We start from the raw sequence: 21,197 nt of genomic DNA on the forward strand, positions 1-21,197 counted from the left end.
GGTCGGACTGCATTTGTTTTGATCACATCTCCTGGTTGATCGTTATGACTTGAGCGATTGGGTAACCGCAGTTTGCTCGCCCAGTAATGGATCCGTTTATGATGTGTGTGTGTGTGTGTGTGTGTGTGTTGTAACATTTCAGTTAGTGAATGAGGCACACATTAAGGTTTATGCCTTTTCCTATTTCGAAACATTAGTGTGAATAAACTAGCGTTCATCCCTCGCCAGGGGATATGCTGCCAGGCTCAGTGAGAAGAATTAGCTACCAGTCTGTTTAATTTGATCCTATTGAGACTTTATTTTGTATTGCCTCTCTCTTCGGAGAGAAAATCAATTAGATATAGATACCTGTGTAAGGCGGGGAGATCCAACGCAGTGTGTTGCAGTGCACAGCACCAAGCGCAGGGTCTCTTCAGCATGGCTGCATGCCAGCAGACAGCGGCATACATACCTCTCCTAAACCTTTGCACGCTTCCTCCATTAGAGAGTCACCCGAATATCACCTCTTCCTTTTGCTCCTTTTCTCTCTTTAAGTGTTTTGGAGCGGTGCGAGGCACATCTATGTTTTAGTGCAGGCTGAGTGTGATTTGTATGCATGGAGTGCAGTAACCCTCACTGTTTCCTGGCGAGAACAAGACATCCGTAGGGCAGCCATTCTGCTCTGCCAAGAGGGAGAGATCCACTAAGAGCCAGTGTCAGCTGGGCCTGCTTGAACAGAGCTTTATTCACTCCCCCGTCTCCTCCCCCGCTGGGCCCGTCAGGTGCCGTCCTATAAGGAAAACACATTTGAGCAGTTAATCTATGGCTTAATTTCCCATGGTAGGATGTCTTGTGAAGGTTGTAAAGATTCAACACACATACGCTTGGGGAGTTCTGGAAAGGAGGGAGAGGACGGGGAGTGTTTTTGGTTTATGATTCCAAAAGACGCAATCAATTCAATTTTTTTTATTTAATTCAAATATATGTTCATCATGATGTAGAAGATTGTTTATGTGAGATTCAAGTCTCCCGGAGTAACCACACTGTGCATTTATCGCTGCTGGGTTCTCCTCCACACAAGTCTATTCTCAGTTTCTGTGCAGCACTTTGTGCTTTGTGCTTCGTGTCACAGTGGAAGCCGAGAATCAAACCTGTCATACTTGAAGTTATTCCACCGCACACGTTGCAGATTTATGTCCATCATGCCGCTGATAAAAGAAATTTAATGAAAAAGTGATTCAGAGTGATGCCGTTAGCACTGCAGCCCATCATTAAAATCCATTGATGGTGAGAGATTTCACTGCTACTGTAGTGCTCCCTCCTCACTGACCTTTCTGCTTCTTTTTTTATACATATAACGCCTCTTGGGAATATGTTTTACCTGAGCAGACATGCTCCCTTTCAGCAGCCCCATCCATCACTCTGATACAGTCACTCAGTCATACCAAAGACCTGCAGAGAACAGCCAGTGTTTGAATGTTGGGAACAAGGCCATAAGCTTTCTCTCTAACGAATGCATCTATTTTTTTTCAATTCCCCACCCAATCTTTTTTATTTATTTTTTCATTCCATTTTTTGCACAAAATATTTTTTCCAGCTGGTTTGAAAATGAAACTCAGGAGCTTATGTTTACAACTTTGACATCTGTTTGTCACTTCTAGTAATAAGACTGGAAAACATCTCTTGAGGCCGGCAGGGTTGAGCTCAATGGATCCCAACCTCTTTGGACTCCACGAGACACAAGTGGATATTATTACAATTAGTTTCATGTCATTTAACTCTCAGCTGGTCTGGTCAAGTTTGCATTCGTTCTACTTCATGTTTTAACCATTTAAACTTTATGTTTAGCTCACTTTTTATGTTACTTCTCCCAGTTATTGCTCACTTTAGATCAAGATCACAACAGATAGTTATTGTGGAGAGCTTTTTTTCATATCTTGTTTCCATTTAATTCAAATTAGCCAAGCTACTAAACAATCTTTCCACATATCCTCTGGCGACTGCAGGAATACTATTTGGGGTATAAGTACTTAAGTTTGGGTATCACTGGTTTATATAGATATCTTATATTTAGCTTAATTTTTAGCTTAATTTCACTTATTGTACAAATAATTTACGGTCCACACACACTGATTACTCTAATTTATGTAATCAAGGAGGTTGATCGAAGGCACCTATTCAAGATTCACTTAATTATTGAGTATTTACAGAAAGTCTTATCCAGGAAATCCTGCACGGATTAACTCTAAATGCTGGACAAAAGATTTAATTAAGTTGCAGAACAGTTTACGAAATCACTTCCAGCAATCAGTCCATTGACTTCAGTGGGCTCTCTGACTCATTGTTCAGATAATTAGCTAACTGAAGTACGTCCCCCCTGTGGAACTGAGCAGGATTCATTCAAAGGAGTCTAATTATGAACAAAGGGTCTGGATGGAAAGCTATTGTAATAGGAAATGACTGCTGCACACATCTGGTCAGTGTGTCCCGGGCATTCAGATGCGGAGGAAGAAAGGGCATCACTTAGAAACGCTGCGCTCTTTCCTCTGCTTGGGATCCTGTGACGGCATCAGCATAATGTTGGAAGCTCTGGTGAAAGTGATGCAACAAGAAGGAAACGGCTTCTGCTGGTTCCCCCGTACAGCCCAGGGGGCTTTTCTACAACTTAACGCCCCACCCGCTCGTCTCTCTCAATTCCCACCAGTTACATCACTCATCTTTTCCGTTCTCACAATCAGATCAATCGGGTCTGCGTGTTCATTTTGACCGTGTCGTTCACTTGGGTAACGAGATTAAACGTTCTCCTCTCCTACCAGGCTTAATCAGGAGGACTTTAAGATTAGTTTGGAAGTCGTTGGTGTTTCAAGACTTATATAAATGTGTGCTTTCTTTTCCTCAGATCTTCACTGACATGCCCCCACTGTATGAAGCAGAGCAACACCTTTGACCCGTTCCTCTGCATCTCACTCCCAATTCCTCTTCGCCAGACCAGGTGAGCACTGCTGCTTTTAATCCACACGCTCTCACTCAAAATAAGCTTAAACCGCTTTCACAGGAAGATTAGGCAATGAAAGCGCTTAGTCTGGTTTATTAAAAGAGCATGGTTACGTTAACCTGACTGACTAGCATCTCAGACGAGCCACTTTCATCATGAATTTATACACATGAACAACTAAACAACATTTTAAAAAAGGGATTAGAAACACTTCAAAGTTAAAACTCAAAGGAATACTTTGTTATTGTATTCCCTTTCTTGGTGGGAGTTAGATATTGAAATCTCTCTATTAAGGCTACAGCCAGCAGCTAGTTAGCTTAGCTTATTACAGAGAATGGAAATTGGGAAACAGTTAGCCTAGCTGTGAAGTTACTGCGATGCTCCAAGAAAAAGTCAAACTAATAACTTTCTGTAAAATCATCATGTGTAATCTATCTATCTATTAATATAAGGCTACATCCAGCAGCTCGTGAGCTAATCTTAGAGCAAAGAATGAACACAAGGAAGCAGCTAGCCTAGCTCCAAAGTTACTGCGCTCTGGGATTTGTCGTTTTTACACTGTGGCTTTTGAATGAATTAAACAAACAACATATGACGTGTTAAGTAGTGAGTTTAAGTGACTTTAGAACATATCCATATTCCCCATGTTCCCAGTCTTAATGCTAAGCTACGTCAACTGGCTGCCGGCTGTAGATGCATATTTACCGTACAGATCAAGGACCAGTATCATTTGAACTCTTGGAGATCTGAACTATAAGCCTGAGGATGTTTAAAAGAGGGTTACGATAGGAAAACAGTCTAGACAACATCCAGCTTTGTTCATGCACTACAGACAGTAGGAACTCTGGTATCATGAAGGAAAAGAGGGTGAAAACAGACTCACACCGAGGAACAATGTCGTATTGAACTTTGCATCACAACAGCCGGTCAGCCCCCATGCCAGGTCAGCCTGTTCAGGAAATCCTGACATTTTCTCTAAGCCTCGTCTCTTGTCCTGTGGAGGTGAGCTGTTAGTAGTTGAAGTGGTGGAGCTCCTAGACCCAAACTGACACATACACACCTCCTGCACCTCTACCAGACACAACTGCTTATGCTGTAGCGTATATTTTCAGCTTTTACAGGTTTCGGCTGATCTATGAGGGACGGTAAACATTTCCTCAAAAGAGTTTGACCCCTCAGGTTCACTGGCTCTAAACTAAATTATAATGTCAGCAATTAAACCACGACTAAGGTACTGCAGCAAAATTGGTTTAAAAAAGCTAGCTGTCTCCCCCGGTTTCCAGTCTTTGTGCTAAGCTAGGCTAACCAGCTTCTCAGTATATGATCAATGGCCAATCTAAGGAGCGCTACTCAATCTTCAGCTATACGGTACCGTGAACATACAGATATGATAATGTATATAACCTCAAATCTAAACATCAGCGTTTGTCAGAGCTTTCTAGGCTAAATGCACCTGCGTGTTCAGCCCCACTCGTCCCTGTGGTTGACTCAGAGAGGTGTGCTGATCACTATTTTAAGGTTTGCCAGGTTTTTTTCCTCGCTAGTTATTTCCTCCCTTTTACTTTTTAGTCTTTTGAAATGAGTCACACAAGTTCAGCCAGCAGCCCTTCTAATTTGGGGGGAAAAGTTTTTGGGAGCTTTGTTCTGACAGCGAGCCAAGTCGACAGTATTTAGTTTCCATCCTCTCTTTTTTACTGTGCGGCAGGCAGACACTTCTGAGCTATAAACAGGGGAGAGAACAGATGGATTGTCTTTGAAAATACTTTTTTTAATGCATCTCTTTGTGTGAAGAGTTCAGCTCACTCCCAGCCAGATCATGTCTGTAAGCCGTAAACACATATTGTTTGTCAGCAAACATTTCCTTTCGCCCAGCGATCCAGACGCTGGGCTCTGTCCATTGGCCGCCATCTGCTCTTTGCATGTTGGATAATTTTGTTTACACTCGATGTAAAGCCTGCTGTTTGAACGTGACACGGGCCATTACTCAAACGAGTTTGCAGGTTCGGGCTGTAAATATCGAGACGCAATGTTTGCGACTTGAACGGAATATTGCATCAAAAGATGGGAGCCAAATTAATCACGGTGGTAAGTCGAGAAAGTTGTTATCAACTGCATCTCAAATTCATGCTGTGACCAATGAAATCCAGTGTCCTCCACCGAGCGGTTTATCAGCTCCAGTGTTTGGTTTAGTTCATGCTGGTGTGAAAAATATAATTGGCATAAATTGGGGATACCTCATGGAGTTGAGGCTTGATTAGTGCAGCCAATTACTGTACTGTTTCCTGTGCTCTCTTTACTGCTCTGCACACAAATCTGTGAAACAGGAGTAAACATGTTGGTGTGAGATTTCACAATACGTGTGCCCGACAAGAACCAGTAGATGTAAATGTATAACTCGTGTTGGTCCCAGAGCAATTCTTTAAAGACTTGCTGCTAGTTTAGAAATCCCTTCATGAGGCCAAAATATATTCCTGATAGGCTTGAAGAATATTAAGCAATCAGAGGTTCCCAACCCCAGGGCTGTGGACCGGTACCAGGTCTCTGAACATTAAGTACTAGATCAATTATAACTACTGGCACCATTATATTTCCTTATAGGCTATGCAGTAATTACCTTAGACTATGTTCAGTACCCCCATCACAAAGCATACATGCAGTCTGTGTGAAGCTAAGATGTCCATCTATATTTAATATTTAGTACCGACAAAGAAATAAAGAGAAATCATAGCAGCAATTTAGCGATCAATAGGTGTGTACAGAATGGACCAACGTCATCATATTACAGGACAGATAATCAGAAAGTTTGAGGCAAATGGATCCGAGAGGACGTCGAGCAGCTTCCTGTTGTCTTCAAACAACCAGGACCAGAGCTGTAGACGTCCACGAGAGAGAGCGATCAAGCCTCAACCAAAAATGATCTGAACATACATGCATGTGAACCAGGAAACAGACTTCTGGGAGACCTCCTCTTTAATCAGACTCTCTGTGACCCCCGTCCCTAGTCGGCCGGTCAGCTGGTCCACAAAGAACTTGTTAATAGAAAAATGGTGCACAGGGCAAAAGAAGGTTGAAAACCCCGCACGTAAATCTGTTTGCTCAGCTTTAGTTACGGGGACGAGCAGCTAAACCAGAGCACGGGACAGACCTTCAGAGACCTTGATTGTTTATTCATCCTTTATTTCTCAGAGTGCACACATTGGGAACGTAGAAAGCGACCTCCTTGCCTGCAGAGTAGCTCGTAATCCTGAGTTCGTGCTGCAGACAGCGAGCAGTCATCTGTCCTGCTGCTGGACGTCCTCTGCATCCACCACAGATGTATCCTGTGTGACATCCACTCCTCACTGCCGTCACTCAGAGCCTCAGTATACAATGTTCAGGAACTCTTTCTAATTCATGGACATTTTTTCTGGGTTAGAAGTGCTTTTGCTTTTCTGTCTCTGTCTTTCGGAGGCAAAGTCCTGCCGTTAGTGCACATGTGCAGTTGTCTTCTTTTGCTTTTCTTTTAAGAATGCAATTCATTTCTTTATGTCCGTGTCTTGGCCGTGTCTCTCTCTGCCTTTAGCTACAGACTTCCACAGGTACCGGATAGGGCTCCTCTGTATCTCCTCAGTGTACTGTTACTCAAAGAAGCCATTATGTCCCAGCACCCTGCTCGTGTCAGCGCTTCCTCTGGAGAGGTCAGAGCCAAGCGCTCCTTGTTTTTAAAAATGCAATAGAGATTCCATTATTTGGCGCACGTAAAAATAAGTCTTAATGATCTATTATTAATGTTAAAGTGTATTGATTTATTCATGAAAGTCTTCTTCTGTCCCTCTCCGGGCCGTAGAGGAGGCTGCAGTAGAAACGGCACAGAAATCGAAAATAAAGGTCGTTCTATTTCCCCGCCGCCCCTGACTGCGTTCCTCCAATCTGTGGCAGGTCGCTGTTTGTGGTTCTGGTGTTCAGCACCAAAGGACAGAGGTACCTGCGGGTCGGGCTGGCCGTGCCTCTGTTCGGCTCCGTGGCCGGCCTGAGGAGGATGGTGGCTGACGAGGGGAAAATCTCCCCAGACCAGGTAACATAAAGCATGGTTATAAATATAAATATGCAGCGTGGACCCTTGTTCCTCTTTGATTTTCCTATTTGAAACCGAAACTATTGCGGTGCAGCACATGAGTGTGATCGCAGTGATTTTTCGTACCTTTCCTTTCATGCCACTGGTGGAGTTTCTCTCTAACTCACTCGACCGAAAGACATTAAGCTCTGAGATTAGAGGGAATAATAGCGCGAAAGACGGTGATCCATCAAGTGGGTTCAAAGGTCACTCCCACAGCGTGATGCAATTCATGAGACTTTGGCACTAACGTGTGTGTTTGCGTGTCTCCAGGTGATCCTGACGGAGGTGTACTCCACAGGCTTCCAGCGCTCCTTCTTTGACGAGGAGGATCTGACCAGCATAGCTGAGAACGATGTCCTCTACGCCTTCCAGGCTCCGCCGCTGTACATCAGAGGAGGCTCCGCACGGATCTCAGGTATTAACAGCATGCGTGTAGTTATAACGTAGCATACGTTGACTTTGAGTAGAACTGGTACGTGGGACCACGTTCATGTTTTTCCCTACTTTAATGGGAATTTACGGACAGATCTGTGAGCAAACAAACCCATTTTATTAATTCTCTTTGCTTAATGAAACCCTGAGGGAATGCACCGTACTGCAGGGGGCTTTGGAGAGCACATTAAGAAAGAGATGACTTCCTATAGAGCGCTGCGAATTACATCTCCCCCTGTGCACATCAGATTTATGTCTTAATTTCTTTTATTTTTCAGCTGCTGATGTAAAATGTGTGCTCGGAGGTGCCTCAGTGCGTGCTATCCTCTTGTTTCTTGCTCGGTGGTGTAAAAAAAACTGGTTCTGCTCCTGTAATGTGCACTGTGTCACCTGAAAAATATGACTTTTAGTGCTTTAATTATGTTGCTCAATGACCGCACAGAGCACTGCTGCTCCCCTCCCCCAGACATGCTGGCACAGACGGGATCCCCCTGGGTTCTCACTGGTCAGCCTGCAGGCGGTGACATGGAGACTCTCCATCACCTCTCAACACTTTCCTGTGCGTTGCAGATTGTCCTGTCTTTCACATTGACACGTTTGCCCTCTAGGAATACATGTAAGACGCTGTCATCTTCTAAAGCAGCATTCACACATTCAGGAGATGTGCTTGTTTGCTCCTCGTCTTAGCGTCAATACATGAACACCAGGCGTCTGCAAACCAACCTTGAGACCTCAAACATGCTTTGATTTCCTGCTTTCACGGGGTTTTTAAAAGAATGAAAAGAGAAAAATGATATGTACATTGCAATAGCATTTTTATATTCTATACTTTTGATTTTACTCTCAAAGGGCATGAACTCATGTGAATCTCAGGCATAAACTAATATTCATAAACTTATTTTCATTCTGTTAGAAAAATTCACTCGACCCCTTTTAAGTAAAGTCATTAAAACAGGAACATTTATTCGTTGCAAGGAAGGAGCAGAGTCAGAAGTGCGACGTGACAAATTGCATATCCAAGGCTGCTCAAAGATCTCTCAAAGAGCCACCTCTTAAATACTCATCATGACCCACGAACAGAAACCCTCACGACGTCTTCGGCCTAACCGTGAACCTTTCCCCTCGTCCCATTGAGCAAAGAAATGCTCATACGATAACAAAGGAACTGCTCGTTCTTTCAGACAGATTCAGTCTCACTGCTATCAGGAGACATGTTGAGTTGGTGTGTGATATTAAACAGAGACAGTAAGATGAGGAGTCTGAATATAACAGTGAAACAGTAAATGATTAAGCGTAAATATCTTTTTCTTCCAACTCATTCGTGTTGGTTATCACATTCATTCTTTAATTCATACATTTTCGCCGCTTGAGCATTTCCATCTGGTGATATTCTGCATTTCTCTCAGACAGACAGGTTTCAGACCCAAAGATACAACAACAGCACTTCTTCACTCTCAAACACGTTATATGCGACGATTCGCGCCGCACCATGACGGCTTTTCGCTGCGTCAAGCAAAGCCCGACTTTGGGCAATGCACACTTTGATGGTGCGACAAGCAGCTCTCTTCTGGCCATTGTTGTTGTTGTTGTTGTCTTGTACACAATGGACCAGAAGGGTCGTGATGGCAAAAAGGTAAAAGGAGCACATAATAGTGGAAGGAAAAAAACTACAATTAAACCGAGTCTCCTGAGAACAATGGACGGGTTGAGTGTTTCTTTAAATCAGAAACCTGATGTCACTCATGAATTATAACAGCAGTTGCTGATGAAACTTTTCAAGGCAATTTCCACTAATAAGCTAAAACATTGCACCACTTCATATGACCTCCATTATTTGTTATCCTGATGAAACCTTTTTCAGGCAAAACCCCCAAATCATAAGACATCATTAGCTTGTTTAAAAACTTGATTAAAGAGAACATTTTACTTTTCCGATAAATAACCCATCAGCCTCGATTAGATTATTTATGTACAAAAATGAAATATTAAGTAATTGAATTCATTTTTATCTCAACTCCAGACTGCAGAGCACAAGTATTTTCTGCCTCCCTCTTGGTGTTTAATCAAAGCTATAAAATCTAAACAGCATTCGCGTGAACGGCAGTCAAATATCACATTATCGTATCAAATGCACCTTCATTAGGTTTTTCGGTCCAGTCATAACTGATCTGTGATGCTTTCAGGCTGTCTGGCGCCATTAACAAGGAGATCTTTATGCCCCTTCTGCAATTACCAAATCTAAAAGGTTTTGATCCCTGAAAGACCCCTAATCAATTACCCATTAATACTTAAATAAAGTAAAAATCTGAGTCTTGTGGGTAAGACATGACACAGAATAACAAACTCGGTAATCTCAGCATTTAGATGTGCAGTGCTGATGTAAAGGAAAGCGTATCAATGTGGATTATGTGCCTCGGCTGTAGATTAAGCCACATGTTGAGTGTGGCGTCTGGAGGGAGGAGCTTCCTGTTTGCTCGGCACGTGCAGCGTCGACGTGTCTCGTAAGCAATTAAAGCAAAAGATGATGCGTGGTGAAATCTGAGGGAAACCGCTGTTTTACTCAATCTTCAACACACGCATTTGCGGTCAGTTTCCTTGTTACTCCGAACGCACTGGATTTTAAATTCAACTGGCATCCAGTAGCTTCTGAGGTAGTTTACTCACACACGTAGATTTAAAACCTCCCGATGTGAAGGGCAATTAGAGGCAGCGTGAGGCGCTCGGTAAAGAGCTGTTGGGCGTCTGAGTGGAAACAAAAGAACATGCCTTTGGATCATGCCAGAGGTCGACCAACGATGACGTGACCTTCCCGGTCCTGACTCCCTTTCCTCCCAGCTGTGCTCTTTAAAGTGATCTCTGACATCATCCTCTCACCGCTGCATATATCACCTCTCCTCTGCACACTAAAGTCAGACATGTTGGTCCTATAATATCACGTTGGGGTCACAGACATATTGACCGGGCGTTGTTGCTCCGAGCACCTGGCGCCGGAGTAATGAGGAGACTTTCAGGTGTTTGGGTGATGACACATAAGTGGTGACGTCTCTGCCAGGTGATGACTCAGCCTATCGCGCCTCACATGTTGAACCTTTATCGTACCATCATCGACCATTGTTTTAATCCAAATTAATTCATTAAATGTTATTGAGCGTTTCTCAAAATAAAGGAGTGCACTTGCTGTTCATTGGGGGTCCACTGCAATAAAAAATAAACCATTGGTGAGATGAGCGAATGCATTGCATACCATATTTAAGTTGTGCAACCCACACATGTACACACACATACACACACCTGCACTATACGATGACAGATTTACCATTGAAATTCTTAGTCATTTAAGCAGCAATTAATCTTTTATTTCAAACGGAGGTAGAGGACCAGACGTCATACTTTTAGCCACCAAATGTTAAAAAAAATCTTACCAGCCAAAATTAATTTAGTAGATCTTGCGAATTAAGCTCTTAATAACTTCATGAGCATCCTGGTGAATGTATTACAGCGCTGTTATAAGTGGTTGAGAGCTCCAGTCTGCTGCGTCACAAGTTTGGTCGCCTTCATTTTCTACATTGACAAACAAAACAACTGTATTATATGTGCAGGGTGAGTTGTATCTTCTCAAAGGAGCTGTTTGTAAGTCCTCTGGTTCGACAGCTGGTGCTTCTGTGTCTCTTTCCAGACGGCAGCAGGGAGAACAGGCTGCGGCGGGTTTTGTCTTTTGATACCCTTTCGCTCTTCACAGGCTCCTCTTCTCACCAATGTCACTGACGCTCAGTCGACGGGTACCGAGGATGTTCGGGGAGGTTTTGATCGCCCGCTGTAGAGCCCTGCTGTCCTGTGCCGTTCACTGCACAGTGCAACAAATGCAACAAATCATGAAACTCAAGGTTCGGATTGTGTCACAGATCAGAGTCACGGATCGGACCAAACATCAGATTAGCACTACAGGGAATTATTTTTAGCAAATATAACTTTTAGAGACCCCTGATTAGTTTTTTTCTTTGCTGCCAATACTATTTGTTTATTTATAGTAGCTAATCTACAAGGCTACAGACAACACATTTTTGCCTCCGTCCCAAAAAAAAACATTTTAACCACCCACCAGGTCTGTAAACCATTACCAATGTTTTCCTTTACTTATAGTGTTTTTTTTCCTCCTAAAAACCCACAAATCAAATGTATTTTCATGGATTAAAACAAATCTTTGTCATGAGGTCTTATAAGCTGCTTATAGCTTAGTGTAAACGGGTCATATTTCATCTCTTATATCTATTTTACGTTGCTGTGAAATATCCCCTTCATACAACTGGATTAATTCAAGTTTGTCAACAAAACAGCGTTTCATGAGATTACATGTGAACACATCTTGATGACGTTATAATTCACCAATCCGCTGATCACGTGCGTGCCGAACCGCGATCCGTCCGGGTGAGCCGTGGTCCGTCCCAGTTTGTAATGTTTGCTGTTGGGATGCTTTCTTTTGCACCACCGGAAAGTTGTCAAGAACATGCCACAGGACTTTGGCCTTTTTAGGTTTCCTTTAGAAAAACAGCCGTTTATGAGCTTCCCTCACCAGGATGGAGACGTGTGAGGACCATGTCGGGTTCTTTGTGATGCTGATTCCCAGGAACTTAAAGCTGATAACTTGCTCCCTCTCCGCTCCATGAATGTAGACGCAGGGGGCCGTCTCTTTTTTTTCTCAAATCAACAATCAGCACCTTGGTTTTACTGACTGATTAGGTTTTTTTCAAGGTTATTGATTTCCTCTCTATATGAAGTCTCATTGTGGTTTATCATCCGGCCAATGATGAAAGTGTCTGCAAACTTCACATGTTCGGGGTCGTGGGTGTACAGCGGGAACAGGAGGGGGCCGAGCACACAGCCCTGTGGGACTCCGGTGTTCAACACTACAGTGGAGGAGGTTTGGCCGCCAATGCAAACGTCCTGGGGTCTGTTTCTGAGTATATTAGCAATTGTACAGTGAGGTACTCGAGCCCAGAGCATTTAGTTTACCAGCATCAGTTCCATGGGGGAGATTGTGTTGAAGGCTGAGCTGAAATCAACAACAAACAGTCTGATGTAGGTGGTGTTGTTTTCCAAAGAAATGAGGGCTGAGTGGAGACCAGCGGAGACGGCCTCCTCTGTGGATCTGTTGGCGCTGTATGCAAACCGGTGAGGGTCCAGGCTGGTGGGTGTGTTGTTTTTGACCTGCTGTATAACCAGCTTCTCAAAGCACTTCATCAGGATGAGGCAGAGAGCCACGTTCAACTCATTCACACTGGACACTGCCGACTGTGAAGGTACAGGGAAGCAGGTGCAGAAAAACTCTCCTGTGACAGTGACGTGTTGAAAATGTCAGTGTTGACATCAGTCAGCTGGCGAGCACATGTTGTTAGTACACGACCAGGCATGTCTTCATGCACCGCAGCTTTACTCATATCCACTCTCATCAGGGTTTCCCTCACATCCTCTGTGGAAACTGACAGTGGCCGGTCCTCTGGAGGAGGGGCACACTTGACAGCTGACTCTTTGTTGAGGAGATCAAAGCGAGCATAAAAGGTGACATCTGGCGACGTGGCCTCACAGATGATGGGGGCGCTCCTGCTTTTATTAGCCTGTGACATTTTGGATCGCCTGCCACATATCTTTAGTGTTGTTGGTGTTGAGGTCTCTCATCATTCTCTCTTGATGCCTCCTCTTTGCCTCCTTGATGCCAGCTTTCAGTCTTGCTCTGGTGATGCTGTATGCTTCCTTGTCACCTAAAGGCAGCTTTTTTTTCACCTCTCCATTCATCCAGGCTGTTTGGTTGGGGAATGATTTTATTAACTTTGTGATCATCAACACATTTACTGATATGATATGATGTCACTGTCGTTGTATATTCCTTCAGATTGATGTCGTTCTCCAGGGTGGCGGCTTCCCTGAACATGTGCCGGTCTCTACATTCAAAACCGTGTCGGAGAGAAGCTGCAGCTTCACATCTGTCAACACTTTAACTGTTTTTCTTTCTGATGGTTCAGACCGTTTAATTAGCTGGGCGTAAGTAGGCCGAAGCTACAGGGAAATATGATCTGATTGTCCAAAGTGCTGTGCGATGAAGTGCTTTGAAGCTGCTGTCAATATTTTTTTGTTGACGTGGTCCAGTGTATTATTTCCTCTGGTGGAGATGTGGCCATGCTGGTGGAATCTGGGTCAAACAGATCTCAACGGATGAAATGGTGAAAGACGCAGACTGAGGACAAAGACAAAAGGGAGGACACTATTGTTATTGCTCCTGGATGTGTAAATTAGTTTTACAAGGTTGAAACGCTTCAGTATCTTCAGCTAGCTAACGGTACAACGCTAGCATACCAAAACCACCGGCACAAAATAAAACTCTTTCTTTTATCACCAAAAAAGTGATTGACATTATTGGCCAAATGTTGTCATTTGCCTGTTGTGTTCTACTTAAGATCTGATAGCATCCGAGACCGGCCTCTACGCAGTGGGAAAATACTACAAAGTGGATGTGAAAGGTTATTTTTATGACCCCACTGATGAATGTAGTGAAAGACTTGAAGCCACCTTTGGTTCCTGTAATTAGGAAGACAGCTAGCCGACATGCATGCGATTGCAACTTACGTGAGAGCAGACAAACAATGTTTGATCCATGCCTCGCACTTTTGTTGTTGTGTTTTGGAAACGCGACGGAAAAAGACACCGCCCTCTAAAATCTTTGAATGCAGAGTATCGCTCCGGGAGCCCCATCCACACATCTTCTCCACTCTCACTTCTCTATTTTAGGATGGAGCTTTACATTCAATATTAATAATGTATAACCTCTCGAAGCTCAAGTTGCATTGCTTTGATATTTGACGGAGCTCTGACAGAAAATGTGGCGAGTATTGATGCCAAGGTCGAAACTTGAATATGGGTTCACTTGCCAAAGAATATTTGGAAAGCGATAATTGGCTTTGACAGTAAAGTATCCACTGCACATGCTTTAAGCTCAGCTCTGTGACAACCAAAGAACAGGTCGTCTTCTTATTCATTCACCGGCCGAGCTTTTGCGTGTTATTTTATGGACTGTTTTTGTTTACCATGTGATAACAACAGAGACGGAAGCGACAAAGATCAGGCTACACTAATATTATTAGTATTACGCTATTTGTAGGATTCAATTGCAATGGTGTCTGCGGAGGATTGTATCTGACTCCTTTGACCCAAACACAGCGTTGTAAAGGCCAAAAGGCCAAATTTATTTAAAAAGGATCGATGTAATCGTTTCCAAAATTCACATTTTTTTTATTTTTCCGTATCAGCGGATTTTCAGCCTTTGAAAAACAACACTTCATGAAGGGAGAAAGGGATCAAAGCAGAAGCTTTGATTATGCATACATATATGTATTTATGTGTATGACTATATATATATATATATATATATATGTATATATATGCATTGTATATATATATGTATGTGTCTATGTGTATATATGTTAGCATGCTGACTTTAGCCTCACAGAGTCTCCCGCCCGCCTATGAACTATTGTTAAAACATTTAGTTGAATCAAATATCTGGCAGTGTTTCATTATATTTGATTAGTATAATTTGTTATTTCCAATTTTGTGCATTAAACATTTCTAACATATATCCAGCCAACCCACAAATTCAGAAAAATCCCACACACACGACAGTAATTATGACATGAACTCATCTTTCCTTTGACAAAATTTAAAACAAAGTCATATTCAGACAATCAAAATGAGCAGTGAGTCATAACATGTGCATGTGTTTGTCTCACCAGCAACTCTGTTCTGTTCAGAGACCGTGAATGTGGCTGAGCGGACAGATAATGGGGTGTGTGTGTGTGTGTGTGTGTGTGTGTGTGTGTGTGTGTGTGTGTGTGTGTGTGTGTGTTTGTGTGTGTGGGTAGAGTAGATCCCTTTAGGGGCAGAGGTGTTTAATTATGGGCTTTCACATAGTCTGGCTGTGTTTAGTCTGGCTCATCCTGTGTGTCTGCTTGACAATGAAAAAGCCTGAGAGCGCAGCGCTCCGATGAGTTCACAGGCTTTCTGCGGTTCCTTCGAATTAGTTGGAGGCTTTTTTATAATAAGAGATGAGGATCATCAGGTGTCTGTCGGCTAAACAGGGAACATTTGGTGTGGAAGTGCCGTTTCCAGTATATCTGTGTACATGGGGATGGTCAAGCACACACACACACATCTCGTGCTCCCACCATTTTTCATCCTGTGAACAAGGTAAGAAAAAAACATCGCATTGACAGGAGCCTTGACAAAATGTGTAGAAACAGTCGCGTTTTTGACAGCGAGCCATAAAAAGTGATTTAATAAGCGACGGGGTGCAGGTCTCCTCCCCGGCGTCCCTGTATAAATCTTAGCGGGACAGCCCAGGAGGTGACCTCTGCATTTTACTGCTGTTTCATGAACATGTTTGCTGGCCATTTAAAAGGAGATTTTACCCCATAAATCACCCCCGCAGCTGCCAGAGGTCGCTGTTCATGTAAATTACCGCCCGTTATTTCAGCAAGTTTTACCGCTTGTTTGATTAGAGCGACATTGATGAATGGAAAGCCGCGCATGCTTTCCATTACTCTCAGTCTCGGGGGTCAGGACACGTTTACATGTGGACTCTTGATTAGTCTGGAATAGGTCCCGCCCCTCACACGGCGCTTAACGTCCTCACACCTCAGTTATTCCTGTAAGAGGGGTCTGGCGCTCGCGACGTTGCGCAGATATCTGCAGCGGGACGTTCAGCGGTGGCCTTTGCTTTTGTCAGTGATGAATCCGGCGTCAGGTGTAAACAGCGGCGTCTAACAAAACGTTTTGGTGAAGCCACAGCCACCGTGGTCCATCAATAACCTCCCCGTCTGTGTCTGCGAGTCTAATTCACCGCGTGATTTATCACCGTGAACTTCTGGTAAGCCCAGAGGTTGCCCGCTGTGAATGGAGCGAGGGGGGAGGGGGGGTCGCAGCTCTGCTGACGTCATATTTCACGAGGATCCTATGATCTCTGCTCTTTTTTTTTCCGCCCGCTCAGTCAGTCACAGTCCTCTGTGTCGATAGAGAGACGGGGGACGAGGGAGAAGTGGTGCTGCTTGGCACCCCACCAGGACGGGATGTGGAGCAGAAGCTGCATCAGATAATACCTCCTGCTGAGAGTGCAGGCCGCCATTGGTCCATCTGTTCTCCCCTCTGAATCACTGTTCCCCAAATAGAAAGCTGCTGCCTCGCCACTTTGTACATCTCAATTCTCCTCCTCAGTCCTTGTTAGAGGTGTTAAGGGCCACGTTTTCAGCACAGGAAATCAGTTTGTCTTCCCCTCAAGGAGAAAATGTGAAATGCCGTGTGCGTCACGATGTCAGCCGTCCGTGTGTGACATCCTTGAAGGTAACCTAGAGCCAAAACATTGCGATATGGATATGTGATGGCTTAAGTATCAGCAGGATTTATCAAGAGACTGAGATTGTATCTCTGGTATAAAAAAATACATAAAAACTGTTTTTATCTCCTGGTTCTGTCCTCTTTCTATGACTCATCTTAGTCTCTTTCCAGTTTGTTCTCACAGCTCCTCCCTGACTTTGTCCTCCTCCGCCAGGGTACCATCACAGCCTCCCGTCATCTCCATACTCCACCGGTCCCGAGGGTCAGAGGTTACCTTCATCCGGGGCGTTGTCGTCGGAGTTCCTCAACCAAGGCGTCCCCGTAAAGATTCTGCTGTTGGTGTGCAACGCCGCGGGGGCCGGCCAGCAGGCTGTGAGGTAATTACATCAAGTGACCCTCTGCAATGCCCCGCCGTCCCAGCTTAGCAACCGTTACTACGCGAGGCAGGCCCGTTGAGCTTTGGGCCACTTCTCATGTTGAAGTGACGCGCTCGAGGCTCTCGTGAGAGGGGTGCTCGAGAGCTTGAAGGGTGTTTGGACCAAAACAAAACGGCGAAAATTGCGAGGGAAATGTGAAACGGTGCATTGCTCTGCTCCAGTGGAAGCTGCAAACCAGGTTACCACCTCCAGAAGTAACCACGCACTACTTACAGAGCCAAAAGGAGTGTCGATAGCTGACTAGATGAACTAACTAGTCCTGTGTGGTTACAGATAGCGCTGTCAAAAACCCCTGACTGGACCCCCCCCCCCCCCCGTGGTGTTCACAGTGCTGCTTTATCCGGGCTTAAGATAACAGCTCGGTCCTCTTGGTTCGCTTTTAGGAAAAGGTATCGACACGACAGATTCCTACGCCTCGATTTAAAGATTGACTCTGGCGTCAATATCACGTTAAAAACAAATGACCCCCCCATTTGTTTTTCCTGAGAGAGTAGACCTGTCTGTCGTGTTGTTCCCTTTGCGTCTCTCTGCTGTTGTCGCGTCGTGTGCGTTCAAACGACACATGAGGCTCACGAGGAAAGGCAAGTGTGTTTGTAGATCTCATTTCAACAACAAGGCCTTTCAAAGTGCTTCACATAAAACATTACAAGCATCAAAACATAATGCAAAGAAAACAAGATTTAATAATAAATGTAATATTTAATTTAATAATAAATTAAGAACATTCAGTAAAATGTGAAATGTAAAAAATAAAATAAAAGTTGCAGTGCAGTTTAAGAAATGAAATGCAGTGAGATGCAGAAATTGATGAATTCGTGATAATTTCAATGAAAGGCAACAGCAAACAGAAAAGTCTTCAATCTGGATTTAAAGGAGCCGAGAGCCTCAGCAGACCTGGTCACTTTTGTTAACCGGTTATTTGCACTGAAACGGTTTCAAAGCACTAAATGCTTCAAAAACAAACTTTTTTCATATTTTTGCGCCTTTAATGAAGGAATTTAAAGTGGACAGCAACATCAAAGATTGATATCTTTGACTCTGGCCCTTTACTTGGTTTCAGATCTCAACCAACTTCTCTTTTAGTATTTTATCATTATATCACATATCCAGCCTCAGGCATGTTTGGGATTTGCATAATTCTCGTTTTAAACTCAACAAAAAAGATCGTTTTCAATTAACCAGGCATCAGCTTACACTACCGAGCCACAGCTGATAAAATCTGCAGTTGTCGGCTAAAAACGAGAGCCCCGCTTTTGTTTACCTCCATGTGAAAGCGGACACCCGTTGTTTCAAAGACGACGGCCTCCACGTAGTAAATCGGCCGCCGCTTCACGCAGGTGTGCCGGAAAGCTCGACGGGCGGAAGCGGCAGTAACTTGAGGAGGACTTCAGCAAAATGCCAGTTCTGACTTTTTGTTGGTTTCACCGCGAACCGTCTGTCTCGTCAAGGTCACAGAGTGGCAGAGAGGACTCGCATCTCACCGTGAGAAGAGTTTGAGACCAAACGACCGAGGAATCTGACATCTGGCACTAAACAGAGATCAGACATCCGTCTCCCTGACAGAGTCCAGCAGGATCAATACGGGCGAGCTCGCCAGCGCGGCTGCGAGGAAGTCCAAGCCCATCCATGTCTCACTTTCTCCTTCAAACGCCTCACCCTCGTTGATCAAACCCCCCACCTATCTCGCTCTCGTCAGGTGGCAGCTGGAGGAGTGCGTGTGCCAAGAAAATGACATTGGAGTCCCGTACTCGTCTCTCGCTCTGGTTTTCTGTAGAATAGCATCACAGGTACATTTCTGAAAGTCAGCGGAGTGTGAAAGCTCTTAGTTGTCATTGATTCGTCCAAACTGTGAAACCGACCGATGGGATTCAAGTTTCACATGCGATGTGTGAAACCTAAATCTTACTTGTAATCAGATTTCTCAACATTTTACTTGTTGAAGCTTGCTACTGATTCTCTGTGGAGGCGGGAGGAAAGACGGATATGGATCACTTCATGTAGATAATCAATTTCACTGCATGCTGGAATGAAATAAGAATAAATGTAGACTTGGAGGTGATGCTTTTGCTGTGAGGAGGAGGAGGAGCAAGAGAGTTGCTCACACAATGTACTGAGTATTCAACACCCTAAATCTCTTTGCCACAAACCCTTCAGCAAGAGAGTGGACTTGTTTTGTCTCTTGAAGCTTCCAACTGAAGTAATTGTACTTTTAGGTTGTCTTTGATGAGTATATTGTCTCATCCCGTGTCGTGGTCGCTGCAGCTGCGGCTTCTCAGCCGCCACAGAATGTTAATGCTTCTTACCATCCTGAACAGTAACCCCACCCCATTTACTCAGTGGTGTCCAAGTATCATCTAACGGGAAAACTGCACAAGCGCGTGTGTGTTTGAGTTTGATGTTTGCAAGAAGCTCGAAAACATCACATGAAATAATTCAAAAGGATGAAACCGTGCCTGCACAGATGCAACAAAGCTTTTCATCCATTACTCCTCTGATTAATCTGCCGTTCATTAGCATCCTAGAGTCAGTCACTGTGTGTGTGCATGTGTGTGTCTTTGTTAGTCACTTCATGCACATGTAGACACCGTTGTTTCCAGCTCTCTCTCATCAACTTCCCTGTGAAAACCACAAAGCAAGCAGGCTGAGAAACCAAACTAAGTGATACGGCGCCGACACAGCACAAAACATTTCACTACCAGTATGGTTGTGGAGATGAATTTCATCCCAGTAGATTTTATTATGATTATATTTGTTTATACTCAGAATGACTCTTTCAAGTCAGAAAAAATCATAATGCGTCTCTGGTATTGTCCAGGGGGCCGGGACAAATGTGGAGGAGGGCCGTACCCGGCCCGCGGGCCGTAGTTTGGGGACCACTGATCTAAAGAGAAAACACGCACGAGCGAGTGTGTGTGTTTGAGTTTGATGTTTGCAAGAAGCTCGAAAACATCACATGAAATAATTCAAAAGGATGAAACCGTGCCTGCACAGATGCAACAAAGCTTTTCATCCGTTACTCCTCTGATTAATCTGCCGTTTATTAGCATCCTAGAGTCAGTCACTGTGTGTGTGCATGTGTGTGTCTTTGTTAGTCTCTTTATGCACATGCATGCTCACATGGTCTCATACTAATAAATCTCAAGCATACAATGGAGGGCTGCCCTCAATTAAATGGGTATTATGGTGAATGTGTCACGTGATCTCTCCTTTCAGAGGGATGCTTGTCCCTCTCCTCATCATCTATTTTCCCTCCTTATTATCTGTCTCCGTCCGGCCATAGATATGCCGTAATGAGAATTCTGCTCTCGTGCCGATAAAGTTAATGCGTTATTATTTACATTACAATAGGAGGAGGGGACGTGCGAGTCGGCCAGGGCTAATGTGGAGCGCTTATGTGTCAACTTCTTTTCTATTCGTTGTTCAAAGGTTTGGACCTCCATTCCTGATGAGGGAGGACCGATCCATCTCCTGGGACCAGCTGCAGCAGAGCATCCTCAGCAAGCTTTACTACCTGATGATCAACGGGGCTCAGGCGCAGGTATACTATGCACGGCTGATGTGACGGTTGATCCATGCGAGGAACCTCAGCTTTAGGGCGATGCATCATCACACTGGTGGGCGTTCACTGACTCACATTCAGACTGACATGAAGCACATCTCAAAGGATCTGCAGGTGGATGCAACGGCATACAGACAGGCGGCTAAAAGGACCAAAGCATGGTCGTTTTCATTCCAACCCAGACATCGACTGAGAGTTCTGCAACTGCCAGCTGGAGCGGATGATTTATTATTTGTTCTATTTAGTATTAACTGCATCTCAACCAGGAAACCCCTGGACTGAAGTTGCAGTGCTGCTCTGTGTGATAAGTCAAAAGAAATA

The 21,197-nt window shown here is 44.2% G+C and overlaps 1 protein-coding gene across 2 annotated transcripts in view; it reads left to right on the forward strand.

The window, feature by feature from the left end:
• Nucleotides 1–21,197, forward strand: part of usp43b (ubiquitin specific peptidase 43b) — a 67,827-nt gene that overhangs the window by 30,188 nt on the left and 16,442 nt on the right. For both annotated transcript variants that reach the window (XM_068578985.1, XM_068578986.1), the window contains 5 exons: nucleotides 2,879–2,971; nucleotides 6,893–7,028; nucleotides 7,341–7,485; nucleotides 17,095–17,257; nucleotides 20,744–20,855. In XM_068578985.1, coding sequence (XP_068435086.1) covers nucleotides 2,879–2,971; nucleotides 6,893–7,028; nucleotides 7,341–7,485; nucleotides 17,095–17,257; nucleotides 20,744–20,855 — 649 coding nt within the window. The remainder of the gene's footprint in view (nucleotides 1–2,878; nucleotides 2,972–6,892; nucleotides 7,029–7,340; nucleotides 7,486–17,094; nucleotides 17,258–20,743; nucleotides 20,856–21,197) is intronic.

This window comes from Clinocottus analis, unplaced genomic scaffold (assembly GCF_023055335.1).
Source record: "Clinocottus analis isolate CAN_PGR_092001 unplaced genomic scaffold, fCliAna1.0.p SCAF_16, whole genome shotgun sequence".
In the NCBI taxonomy this organism is placed as follows: Eukaryota; Metazoa; Chordata; class Actinopteri; order Perciformes; family Cottidae; genus Clinocottus; species Clinocottus analis.